The sequence below is a fragment of the Panulirus ornatus genome, chromosome 69, assembly GCF_036320965.1.
Source record: "Panulirus ornatus isolate Po-2019 chromosome 69, ASM3632096v1, whole genome shotgun sequence".
In the NCBI taxonomy this organism is placed as follows: domain Eukaryota; kingdom Metazoa; phylum Arthropoda; class Malacostraca; order Decapoda; family Palinuridae; genus Panulirus; species Panulirus ornatus.
The window spans coordinates 16,341,693-16,354,784 of NC_092292.1; the positions used below are offsets into that span (position 1 = coordinate 16,341,693).

The following is a 13,092-nucleotide window of genomic DNA, read 5'->3' on the forward strand; positions in this document are numbered from 1 at the left end:
AACCTGTTCAAATAAGATACTCGATTCTTTCTCAAAAGCTGTTCGGAATCTTTCTTATAGACACACTCGAGCCGAACCCTTACGTTGGCTCTAATGTCATACATTTACTTAAATAAATCTATCTCTATATGAGTAATGTGCAAAAATTCAGTGATAAGTTCTTCTTGATAAAGAATTATTGGAGATAAGAGGACGACGACATAGGTGATTAATGATGCTCATCTGTTACCACGTTAACTTCCCCAGGATTTATTGATTCCAATACCAGTTGTAAACATTCACCATGGCAGGTGGTGGGACGCGCTGTTTTCTGGCAATTTCCATGGTTTCCTTCCTTCATTATGTGAAAGCCAAGCCCTCAACTGGTACAGACATTGAATTAGATGAGAAGTATTTGATAACTCATCGAATTGACAGCTTAAACATATTATTATACACATTTTTGTTGATTTTAACTGTGGTCACAATATGGATCTTCAAATACCGAAGAGCAAGATATCTACACGAAACTGGCCTTGCAGTAATCTACGGTAAAGTTGATTTTGGTTTTTATGATGAGGAAAAAATGTCTCTGATGAAGCTACATTCCTTATTTGCGTTAATTATCATATTCAAAATGTTGCCAAGGAAGATGCTTGCTGATAGTCTTGTTTCATTTCCGGCGAGTTGTACAAATTGTGGAACTAAATTTTTGATTAAGTATTTGCTGTCATACTGACAGACAATAAGATTTGTCTCTCAGAGCCGTACAGGAGAAGCACAGTTTATATGGGCATGATTCAGTGATTGATAACGTTGTGGTTACTTTGCCGATAAGTGTGCATCAGTTGGTCAGACAATGTCATGCCGTCATTGTAAACATCCTTTTTTTTCTTATTTCCACTGTGTTGATTAGATTTATAGGTAAATGTTTTTGCCACTTTATTATTTGAAACGTGAATTCATAAGCTAAATGGTTGGATGCCAGTAATGAAAGATTTGGTAAATGGTTTAGAGTTTGTTTTACAGTAGTTGTGGAGCATTATAGTCATTAGTATTTAACACGGCAATGGTGGTGAAGGTTATCAGGATCTAGGGAAAATGTGGTTAATTAAATTTTAAAGTGGCTCCACTACATTTTCCCTTCAGAAAGTCATATAATTTTGTTCCCAGTGGCGCAGCACATTAACTTTGCTAATTTCAGCTATAGCTTGTTGTTGTGAGGAGATGTTAGGTGAGGATTTCAAAGTTTCTCTTGATTTTTAAAATTGTTTCCCTTATTTGTTTGTTAATCTCACATTCTCCCTGATCTTTATAGCTTCTTTCCCCATATTTATTATTGTTGGATAATAGATGATGCTCCAAAATCACTTCTACTAATTGTTAGGTCTCCATTGACATGCATTTCTTTCAAATCAATGTTAATTCTTTGGTGCCCTTAAACTGATGCCACATGTTACAAGTGATAAGGTGAAAAAGTCAGACCAGCCGGCTTTAACTAACCCTCAACCAGAGAAAGCCTGCCTCTCTGGTATTATTGTCCTATTCGATAACTTAGCTTCCCTCAATGTAAAGCAGTGTGAACAATGTTGACATTGTTGTTGTCCAACCAGTGCTATAAGACACTAATAATTTGTTAGTGGGGAAGGTAATGAAGTACAGGAACAATATAGATTATATAGATGTATAGAACAGTAATCTGCAGAACTTTTGAACACCTCACCTAACTTCTTGTGAAATATGAGATGATCTTGCTTTCCAAGTAGGGGCTGAACATTGTATGCAATCCTGTCGATGCAGTGGATTATATCTTGTACTCTTCCACATGATGTTATGTACCAAATGATATAATGATTGATGTATTTCAGCCATATAAGTTGCTAAGAAAAGTTAGGTGAGTTTTACGTTAATGTTCTGAATTGCTATCATGGTTCTGCCTTTTTTTTATATTGCTTAACCCCACATGATCCTCCCTAATGTCAAGAAAGCTGTTAATATTGGAAAATAGAAATTAAGAAAATAGAATAGTGCCAAATCTATCATATTTTTCAGATGGTAAACTTTACTTCACAGAGGAAGAAAATGCCAGTAAAATAAAACATTGCCCTGACATGCTTATTTTGCACAGAAAAAAGATTTCCCTTTGTGAGAGACTCATGAATAAAAGTGTGGAGGGGGATGGCTACAATAGCTTAAATAAGATGGCGGAAAACTGACTGAATCATCAACGGTAATTCAAAATTTGTTGTATTCACCCAAGCTACTGTTAAGGTATTTTTACCACAGAACTGGTCAGGATTATTTTTTCCCACCTTTGTTGCTTCACCTAAAATATGGTAGTCATGATCATCAGTCATGTGAAACCTACCAATTATATCATTTACTGTTATCTCATTATCAGTTTTGCTGTCTCTGTGGAGTTGTGGTTACTGTGGCTGCAAGCACAATGAGTACAATGCTGTTTTGACAAATGTGGAAGTGTTCATATTCTGTTTTAGGTTTTCTGTAGTACATTATAGATTAGCAGGTATCATTTTGATTTGATCATGAAAAGTTTAGTAGATATGTCATTTACGCACTACAGAAATAACTTACAGATGTCAATGAAAATGGATTTGGTGATTTAAACTGGTAAAGTATGATATGGATCCCTTTGTATTCAGTGATAACAAGTAAGTTATAATGGTATTATGAAGATATATAAAGATAAGAGGTGTGGAGCTAAATAAAACTACTTGAAGCAGTTATAGATATCAATATAAACCATGAAAACCTGACACAGCTTCCCCAAAGACCAAGATTTTACGTTATATTTTGTGTTATAATTGAAGAAACACTCATTTTTCCCTTGCTCTCTGGTGAAGAATGTCAGATAAAGTGGTTGTGTTTGCTGGGGTGGGTTTCTTTTGCAGCAAACATATGCCTGGCATGGGATAGGGTGTGTATGTGTGTGTTTTCATACATATGGAGGAGTAAAGACATGCTGCTTTTATACAAGGTTAAGAAGACAGGGCATCATTGATGTAAAAATCTCTCCCCATAACACTTATATAGTAATCACACATCACCACTTGTAATAGTTGATTTTACTAACTGGGAGTCACCTCATACCCACACAGGTTTGAATTCTTGGCATGGCAGTCAGCTTTTGGCCTACCAAGTTTATCTTCCTTGTGGGGCTGGTTGATGAATGGGTATATGGCTTAGGCTGGGATGTGGGTGAGTATGTATATACATATAGAAATACATACAATATTTGTTTACAATGTTAAGAGACAGCCACATGGAGCAATGTGAGTCAGTTTTAGACCATGGAATTATGCCATAGTTCAGGCTTTCCTTCCAGATGATATTTAGTGCTCATGTGAGTGGTGTTTTGTATTTCTTTAGACAAGTAGAATCCCAAGACTCTGGTTTTGGAGTGAAGTGCACGTGTAAACTTTAATTAGCTCTCTTGAAGTCATGTGGCATTACTATGAGATCTCGTATATATGTAACATGGGGTTGGGGGATTGCTGTTTAAGATCGTCTATCTTTTGGATGATTTTCTTTTACCTTGCTTAGCATTGATTCATAGTACAGTATCATCTTTTTATTAAGCCTCTTTTCTTTGTAGTGATTTCTATTTGCTTATTATGGGAAGAGAGTTTTACATTCATATTGTAATAGATTGTGACATGGTGGAAAAGAATGAGAGTAATGCTACTGAGGAAACACCGTGAACCAACAACAGTTATTTGATGCTATTAGTGCCACCCATAATAGTTCCTAGCTATCACAGTAACCTTCCATTTGATTTTTTTTTTATTCTAATACGTTGCTTAATTCATCAGGAACTTGTATATAGGAGGGGGTCTTTATGTACCCCAAGTTTAGGAGGATATACCTATATATATATATATATATATATATATATATATATATATATATATATATATATATATATATTATTTTTTTTTTTTTTTGCTTTGTTGCTGTCTCCCGCGTTTGCGAGGTAGCGCAAGGAAACAGACGAAAGAAATGGCCCAACCCACCCCCATACACATGTATATACATACGTCCACACACGCAAATATACATACCTACACAGCTTTCCATGGTTTACCCCAGATGCTTCACATGCCTTGATTCAATCCACTGACAGCACGTCAACCCCGGTATACCACATCGCTCCAATTCACTCTATTCTTTGCCCTCCTTTCACCCTCCTGCATGTTCAGGCCCCGATCACACAAAATCTTTTTCATTCCATCTTTCCACCTCCAATTTGGTCTCCCTCTTCTCCTCGTTCCCTCCACCTCCGACACATATATCCTCTTGGTCAATCTTTCCTCACTCATTCTCTCCATGTGACCAAACCATTTCAAAACACCCTCTTCTGCTCTCTCAACCACGCTCTTTTTATTTCCACACATCTCTCTTACCCTTACGTTACTTACTCGATCAAACCACCTCACACCACACATTGTCCGCAAACATCTCATTTCCAGCACATCCATCCTCCTGCGCACAACTCTATCCATAGTCCACGCCTCGCAACCATACAACATTGTTGGAACCACTATTCCTTCAAACATACCCATTTTTGCTTTCCGAGATAATGTTCTCGACTTCCACACATTCTTCAAGGCTCCCAGAATTTTCGCCCCCTCCCCCACCCTATGATCCACTTCCGCTTCCATGGTTCCATCCGCTGCCAGATCCACTCCCAGATATCTAAAACACTTCACTTCCTCCAGTTTTTCTCCATTCAAACTCACCTCCCAATTGACTTGACCCTCAACCCTACTGTACTTACGTACATATATATATATATATATATATATATATATATATATATATATATATATATATATATATATACGTCTACACACGCACATATACATACCTATACATCTCAACATATACATATACATACATACACACACAGACATATACATATATACACATGTACATAATTCATACTGTCTGCCCTTATTCATTCCCGTCACCACCCCGCCACACATGAAATGAAAACCCCCTACCCCCTCATGTGTGCGAGGTAGCGCAAGGAAAAGACAAGAAAAGCCACATTCGTTCACACTCAGTCGCTAGCTGTCATGTATAATGCACCAAAACCATAACTCTCTTTCCACATCCATGCCCCACAAAACTTTCCATGGTTTACCCCAGACGCTGCACATGTATGATTGTCTTTGTGTATATTGTTGTCATTAAGCAAGTTTTTCTTTACAGGGTTGATAGTGGGAGCCATTTTACGATACAGTGGAGACAGTACATCCTTAAGCCACATCAGAGTAATTGAAGCAAAAGGGCAGTCTTACAATGAAAATGCTCCCCCAGACACATTATGGCTTAAGTATACCCATGGTAGGTTGGGTACCTCCTTCCTCCATTTTTAATGTGATAATAAGCTTCTCTTAGATATAGGGCCATACCGAAATGGATTTGTATGTTATCTTATAGAAGCTAAGGATCCAGGTAAAGATAACCGTAAGTTGGAAGGACTGGCATTGGCCGCTGTGTTAAACTCATGAATTTGCAAATTGGTTGTAGATGTACAGGAATTTTTTTAAGGTAAATGTTATCCATTAAAAACTTAGAATTTGTAAGATAAGAGTTGTTGACTCAGCAATTGGAGAGGTTCAGGCTGGAATAGAGGGAATAATAGAATCTCAGAATGTGTACAATTTTACATAATACGTAACAGTTGCACCATTTATATTGTTATTTGAAAAGATTTTTGCAACTCAGCAGCCTGAAATTAAGGAGTGTGCATTACTTATAGCATGTCTTGCTCTTGCAATATGACATTTTGCATTTACTTGTTTAAAGTTGTGAAAGTCTTAAAGGAAATGATATTTAATAGCGTGTTGATGGAAGCATTTGACTTAGATATGAACCACAATTACAGTTTAATGCACACTCTAGATTTGTTGTACCTAATGGAGCTCACCTCTTTTGCAGGAAAGACAGGATATGTATGATGTAATACCTTATTAGAACATTTAGGTTCTACTCCTGTAGAAATACTGTATACTATTTGAATATCATCAGTATTTCCAAGCTTGTTTTTAGATCCATTTTGCACAAAGATCTAATGGAAGTCTTCTAAGGAAATTTGAATACTCAGGAAGTAAAGACAACTGGTTCTTGTAGGTTTACAAGTATTATATGTATTTTTCTTTTTTCAGGTAATTTTAGTCAAAACAGAACATATGCCTATTCTTTTAAAGGAGAGATTCCAGAAAGTTTGGAGAATGAAATTGTTCAGAAGGTATGGCATATTGTTTTATTTCATAGATATGAACATAATATGAATGCATTTCAGTTGTAAAAGGTAAACCTTAAAGTAAAACTTTTATGGGAGACTTAGAACCATTATAGTTAGGCTACCACTACCATAATGTGCAGATTTGTTGCATTGGTATAAATGCATAAATTACCCTGTTACATAAAGAAGTTTGAATATTTCCTCTTAGTTGTTGATTACTGATACGTAGTTTATGATGAAAAAATTCTGTTTTTCAGGCAACTTTTGATCCAGAGATCTTTTTCAACATTCTTCTGCCACCCATCATCTTCAGTGCTGGTTACAGCCTTAAGAGGGTATGGAATATCATATGTTTATGACTTAGATTTATGAATGAATAATCCAATCATTTAAGAGAATAATTCTGAGAATACATCCAATCATTTAAGAGAATAATTCTGAGACAAAAATGATACTGTACTCTTTAATTGGTATGTTATGATCTAGTTTTCAATATGAAAAGTCACATGTGGTGCTGAAGGGTATGCACATTGTACAGCATTTTGTTGATAAGTTGCAGGGTAGATTGGTGGAAGTAATGTGGCTTATTCCACTGATTGCTAGTAAATCTTGGGATTGTGAGGAAACTTGACTGTTTGAAGTCCCAGTGGAGGAGATGCATTATTTAGAAATGTTGTCTTTATTAGGAGACTGGATGTCGGAATGAAGTTGGATTCTTTGGTGTTTTGTCAGTGAATGTTAATATCCTTGGCTCACATGTCATAATGCACAGAGAAGGCTCTCTAAGTCAAAAGTGCTTTTCCATTTGTGACTTCAAAGACATTTGTAAGTGTGGTTGAAAATTTCTTTAGGAATATGATAATTAAGACCTCCATAACCCAAGATCTTCATTAACATTTGGTAACTGATTTAGAATGTTTTTGTTAAACATGGAAAATATTATGTACATACCCTTTTGAATACCAACATTATTCTGTAGAGTCTAGAGTCCTTTTAGTGCTAGAATAGATCCTCTTCATGTATTGACTTATGATGATAATCTTTTTTTTTTCTTCTTTTTTGCTTCTGTGGTTAGCTTTTGCCAAATCTCAGTAAAGATTTTAATGCAAGTTACTTTTTCAGAAACATTTCTTCAAAAACCTTGGTGCCATCTTTACATTTGCCTTCCTTGGAACAGCTGTATCTTCATTTGTTGTTGGGTAAGCTCTTATCCTTTCCAGTGGCCATATTCTTCATAATCCTGATTATTTTCTTTTCAGTTTTAAAACTAATAATTTTAAGTGATTAGGAGTTAGAATATATTGTGATAGACAGAGGAAGCTTGACTTAGATAAATAATTGGTGAATGTTGCAGTGATGATTTTAACTGTTGATTGAGCTGTGCTGGTAGTAGTGTCAGCTTGTTTTTTGGGCTTAAAAGAATAGATTAAAAATTTGAGAGCTGTTTTATTTTTGATGGGTTTGCTGAAGGTTAGATCAATAAGTCCTACTGGACCCATTTGTTTTCTCATTAAAAGACAAGTTAATCTGGCTCATCATGCTATAGATAGACCTTTAATGTAGTTTTTGGGGTTTGAGAACAAGGGATAATTTCATATATACCTTGTAGTTAGTATCTTGAGGTTTGTTTCCTTTGATATATGTAATTGGGCCATTTGACTGGGCAGTGGCTGGGCATTAGAGTCATAGTTCCCAGAGCTTGCCTGTTTAGGCTTAGAAAGAGGAGTGTCTTACTTGGAACTAATGTTTTCAATTTGACATTGCTTCATTGTTACAAGCTAGAGTTTTCAGCCAATCTTACTGCTCAGACCTTATACAACAAATCACACTCCTGTACCCATACTTCATCAAAGTATGCTAATCAAACTACGATCATCAAAGGTAAATCATAGGTAACAATGATTGATATCTTACTTTTTCAGTGGTTTGGTGTATGGTTTCCTGTGGCTCATAAATTACACTGTAGCCTTCATAGACTGTCTGCTGTTTGGTGCGCTTATTTCGGCCACTGATCCAGTCACAGTTTTAGCCATCTTCTCAGATCTTCATGTGGATGTCAACTTGTATGCTCTTGTCTTTGGTGAGAGTGTCTTAAATGATGCTGTGGCTATTGTGTTATCCAGGTATGTTATTTAACTAAATGAAAGCATTTAGAAACTATTGTGCTGTTTTAGCCAAAGTGTTATGAAGTCATAGATTGCTTTGAATGAAGGAATTGACATATGGTATAAATAAGGCAAATACTTCTTCCACTTAATAGCATAATGCCCCTTTGAACTGTAAGATACATGGTAATCTTGGGTCAGGAGAGAGTTACCTACCTAATGACTGATATCTGTGCATAAAGTAATTTTTTTTTATGATAATACTGAATCAGAGATATTTAAGAGAGGATGGTTTATTGCTCATCACACATATTTATTTTACTTCCATAAGGAAGAGGCATAACTTCATGTAAAAACCACATTCTTAAAACTAGACAGAAGCATAGTCTTGCATCCATATACCACATCATTCTAATACTATCCATAATACACCTGGTGCTCTCCTGAATTTTTAGGGTCAGATACCCAAGAACCTTTGGTTTCCTCAGTTTCTTTCCCCTCATACTTCTTCCACTTCAGAAATTGTTTACTATTGTGAAAAAAGTAGATACGAAGCAGCCAGGAGAAACCACAGTGAGGCACAGACCTTGGTTGTGGATAGGGTTTTTGTTGCATTATACAATAGCCATTAGAGAGTGGGTGTGAGCAAATAAGGCTGTTCTTCATCATTTATCAATCACAAGGTTGCTTAAGCATGTTACAAATCAGCTACAGAATAATTGTGTAAGCAGAAAAAAATTGGTGAGTAAGGGGAAAATTAATAGTCTTTAGAGTCTAATCGTGTTCTAAAGAAAATAGTCAGTAGGAGGAAAGGGCAATTTCTCAACATGTGCTACAATATTTCTTCAGAAGACTGCTAAGGCTTTTTTGCTACTAAGTGATATGTATTGTTGGATGGACCAGTAACATTTTTTTTTCTCATTCTAAATAGTGCCATAGAAAGCTATGGAAGTGCTAGTGGTGGATTTGAGACATCTGCATTCTTCTTGGCCATACTCAACTTCCTGTGGATCTTCAGTATGTCCTTCCTCATAGGCTCAGTGATGGGGTGCCTCACTGCTATTCTCACAAAGTTCACGCGACTCAAGGATTTTCCTCTCTTGGAAACGGCATTGTTTGTTCTCATGTCATACTCCACATTTCTTATGGCAGAAGCAGCAGATTTAACAGGTAAGAAGTCTCTGACTTCCATGTTTGTTTTCTTGATATTTATCATGGTCTGTCTAAATAGTTACCTCTTTAATCAGAGGGGATGAGAAGCACAAAGATGGAAAATGTCTTGAATATCTGAAGCCAGAGATTGTTCATTGCGATTGCATAGACAGGTGGCCTTTGGCTTGAAATAGTCTACATCATGAGTGTGAACAGAGTCTATATGTTGGAAAATTTACTTTGACTGCACATCATTTGTGAGTGTTGTTCATTTCTCACCAAGGGAATACTGCCAAAGAGCTTCAAGTATCATATTCACATATGTTGCATGAATATAGATTTCTACATTTCTTTTTCTATACCTGATTGCCTTTTCTTCTTTAGTAAGGTGATGTCAGGACCTAATTAACAATGGCATCATTTGCATGCATCCATTTGTAGTTTTCATATATGATGTATTGAAAGCAGAGACTACCATACTCAGTCAAACCCTACAGACTACAGTTTAGAACTACATTGGTTTATCAGATTAATGAATATACTTGAAGAGAGATAGTACACTTGGATTCAGAATATGGCATTTCTTTTAAAAGTATCTGATGCAAGTTGGCTGATTGTGGTTAACACTCCCAGACTGATGTGAAAGACATTAATTTCATGTTTCTCTTTCAGGAATTGTTGCTGTGTTGTTCTGTGGGATATGCCAGGCACATTACACTTACAACAATCTGTCAATAGAGAGTCGTGGGGCCACCAAGACTCTCTTTGAACTGCTAAACTTCTTGTCAGAAAACTTCATCTTCTCTTATATTGGTGTCTCCATGTTTACCTTTGACCACCACAAATGGGACCCAGCCTTTATATTTATTGCTTTTGTAGCCATCATAGTTGGAAGGTTCATGAACATCTACCCACTTTCATGTTTGCTCAATATTGGACGACGCCCTAAGATTCCTGTCAACTTTATGAACATGCTGTTTTTCTCAGGTATATCATTTTGATGAATAGTATTGATGTTACAAGAAAAGAATATGAATAACCTGGTTGGTATATAGAATATTTAAAAAAATGTATGGTGATGAACTAAGATCCAGGGGTGTCGGTAAAATAGGACCGAAGACTAAAAGAGGTGTTGAATGGGTACGTTGGTGTAAACAGCATATCAGTTGAGGTGGTAGGAAGAGTTGTTGTGCATGGGATAACTAATGAAACGGAAAAGCATTGAGGTAAACGAATACATGAATGTATATAGAGTGTTTAAATTAAGTCATAGATGAATATTTCAGTTGACAGAATTAAAGCATGAAGAAAGTATAAGTATGTGCATGGGTTACAGTTGCATGAATTGCAAGAGATAGTCTTTACATACCTGGTAAGGAATAGAGTAAGGATTATAACTTCATGAGATTGGTAGTAGTAGAAGTGAGGAACGTGGAGGAGTGAGTGAAGGAATAGATCTGTATGAAGTTATAGAAGAGGAAGTTTATGATGTTTTGGGGCATTGGAAAAAAAAAAGCACCTTTCAAATGTACTTGAAGAGGGATGTATTGAATACATGAATTTTCATTTCTTAACAATATATGGTGTACATTGAAAACAGTGTAGTGCTGTTTAGTTTCTAAAGAAATAGTATGGTATTGCATGAGTGAGTGTGCTTGGGATTATGAGAATGTTATTTGGGAGGGAATATGATGAACCATTACGGAAATTGTTGCTAATGCCTAGTTGACACAGGTACCACCCTGTCATATTCATATGATTTAATTGACAGATTAACAACTGATTGTCATCATCTTGATTGTCTGTAGTTGCTCACCAAGGCATGCTAATCCGAGCATGAATCAAACAAACTGACACATGGGACCATGACAACATTCCCACTACAGCCCAGTTTTGGGAGAAATTAAAGGATTATGTAAGGGGATATATTTATTATCGGCTATTTTCTTTGATGGATCTTTAGTCATATTCAAATTGCATTACCACCTAGTTTTTTCCTTTTTCCTGCCACTTTTCAAAGTCCATGATATTCATGTTTTGTATTACCATTTTGTTGGACTTTCTTTTCTTGCTATTTGATTCTGCCATGTTTATTAGAGTTTATTCCTGAAATGGATTTATTTTTTATTAATGATCATTTCTTAGGACATTCAGTCAGTGCATGTTTCATAGAATTTTGTGACAAGTGTGTTGATGCTTATATGAGTCTGCAGTACTTAAGTGTGTAAAGATGTTTATTGACTGAAGTTCTGAGAAAAGTATGTAAGTACATAGAGAGATGAGCAGATAGATCTGTAAAATATTTAAATAGGGTATCATTCAAAATTTTACCTTGTATTTGGAATGTGGAGGTCATAGTGGTGAACATTTCACTTATAGTAACATTTTTGTTTCCCCCATTGTTCTGTTATAATGAGTGACATGGGCTAGCTAGTTTGATAAATTTTCTTCCACATGTTTTATTCTCCCCTAGGACTTAGAGGAGCTATTGCCTTTGCTTTGGCTATCCGCAATACAAGCAGTGATGCGCGGAAAACCATCTTGACCACTACCTCTCTCATTGTCATAGTAACTGTCATCTTATGTGGTGGACTTACTACGCAAGTCTTGTCTTGGCTGGGAATACCGTGAGTAGACTGTAATGAATGAACAGTAGATCATGTCTTCTTTGATGGGCTGTCATTCCACTTGTTATTTTGGTGTCCAGTTATAGACAGCAGACTGACAGACTGTCTTTCTTTCTCTTTAGCTTTTTAGTTACATACTCTCCCACCTATCTATTTGTCTGCAGTTACTTACCTCCCCACCCACCTATCTCTTTGAATGTCGTCATTAACTTCACTCCCAGCACCATGCTGTGGATGAGGTACATATATCCTCTGAATTCACTCTTATACGTCCTCAACCTATGCCCAGTATGTTAAAGTGGAATAAAGACTTCCACATGTATGCCATTGCATGATATGCTCTCATTGCATCCAGTTGCCAATCATTCCTATAGCATCTTCATCTGGAAGATCTCTATCTATAATCTATCTTTCTTATCTATTCATTATCTATCTATCTGTGTGTCATCATTACTCCTTTCCTAATTCCATAGCCATACAGCTTCTGAAAATCACTCTTATGCTTTAATTTGTGCCAGGTGTGTTGAGGTTGAATGTGGATTTCCACACTTTTAGAAATTTTCCATCTTTTTCATTTTGTGCTCAAAGTTGCTGAGTCAAGTGAGACCAGCACATCCATTTACTCAACCATACACAAAATGCGTTTATTGCATTGAATCTTTTAGTATCTACCTGTTTTAGTGTCTTTATCTGAAATATCCAATGCCCAAATCAGTTTTCCATTTCTGCTTTCTGTTTTTTATCTTCTACCTTACTCATATGTATGTGTATATATGTTGATCAATCTGTAATGTTCTTTATTACCTTTGCAACTAAAAAGCTTTCATCCAGTTTCTTTACTGAAGATTTCTTCACACTGCATATCCATCTTGCACCATTTACCATTCCCTTTTTCATCTTAATTTCAACTTTGCTGTGCGTGTTTTCCTTTTTTTTTTTCTTTCCTGACCTGTAC

At 36.1% G+C, this 13,092-nt stretch overlaps 1 protein-coding gene across 7 annotated transcripts in view; it reads left to right on the plus strand.

The window, feature by feature from the left end:
- Positions 1–266: 266 nt before the first annotated feature.
- The window catches only part of Nhe3 (Na[+]/H[+] hydrogen exchanger 3), a 35,442-nt gene continuing 22,616 nt past the window's right edge, over positions 267–13,092 (plus strand). For 4 of the 7 annotated variants that reach the window (XR_011712418.1, XM_071660029.1, XM_071660030.1 and 1 more), the window contains exons 1-9: positions 273–530; positions 5,215–5,349; positions 6,174–6,256; positions 6,511–6,588; positions 7,376–7,452; positions 8,176–8,376; positions 9,290–9,528; positions 10,183–10,497; positions 11,984–12,137. Coding sequence is in view for 6 of the 7 variants with exons in the window: in XM_071660029.1 (XP_071516130.1) it covers positions 284–530; positions 5,215–5,349; positions 6,174–6,256; positions 6,511–6,588; positions 7,376–7,452; positions 8,176–8,376; positions 9,290–9,528; positions 10,183–10,497; positions 11,984–12,137 (1,529 nt within the window). In the remaining variant the exon portion in view is untranslated. Of the gene's footprint in view, positions 531–5,214; positions 5,350–6,173; positions 6,257–6,510; positions 6,589–7,375; positions 7,453–8,175; positions 8,377–9,289; positions 9,529–10,182; positions 10,498–11,983; positions 12,138–13,092 lie in introns of all 7 variants that reach the window. The other 3 variants (XM_071660027.1, XM_071660028.1, XM_071660033.1) reach the window with 1 other exon arrangement.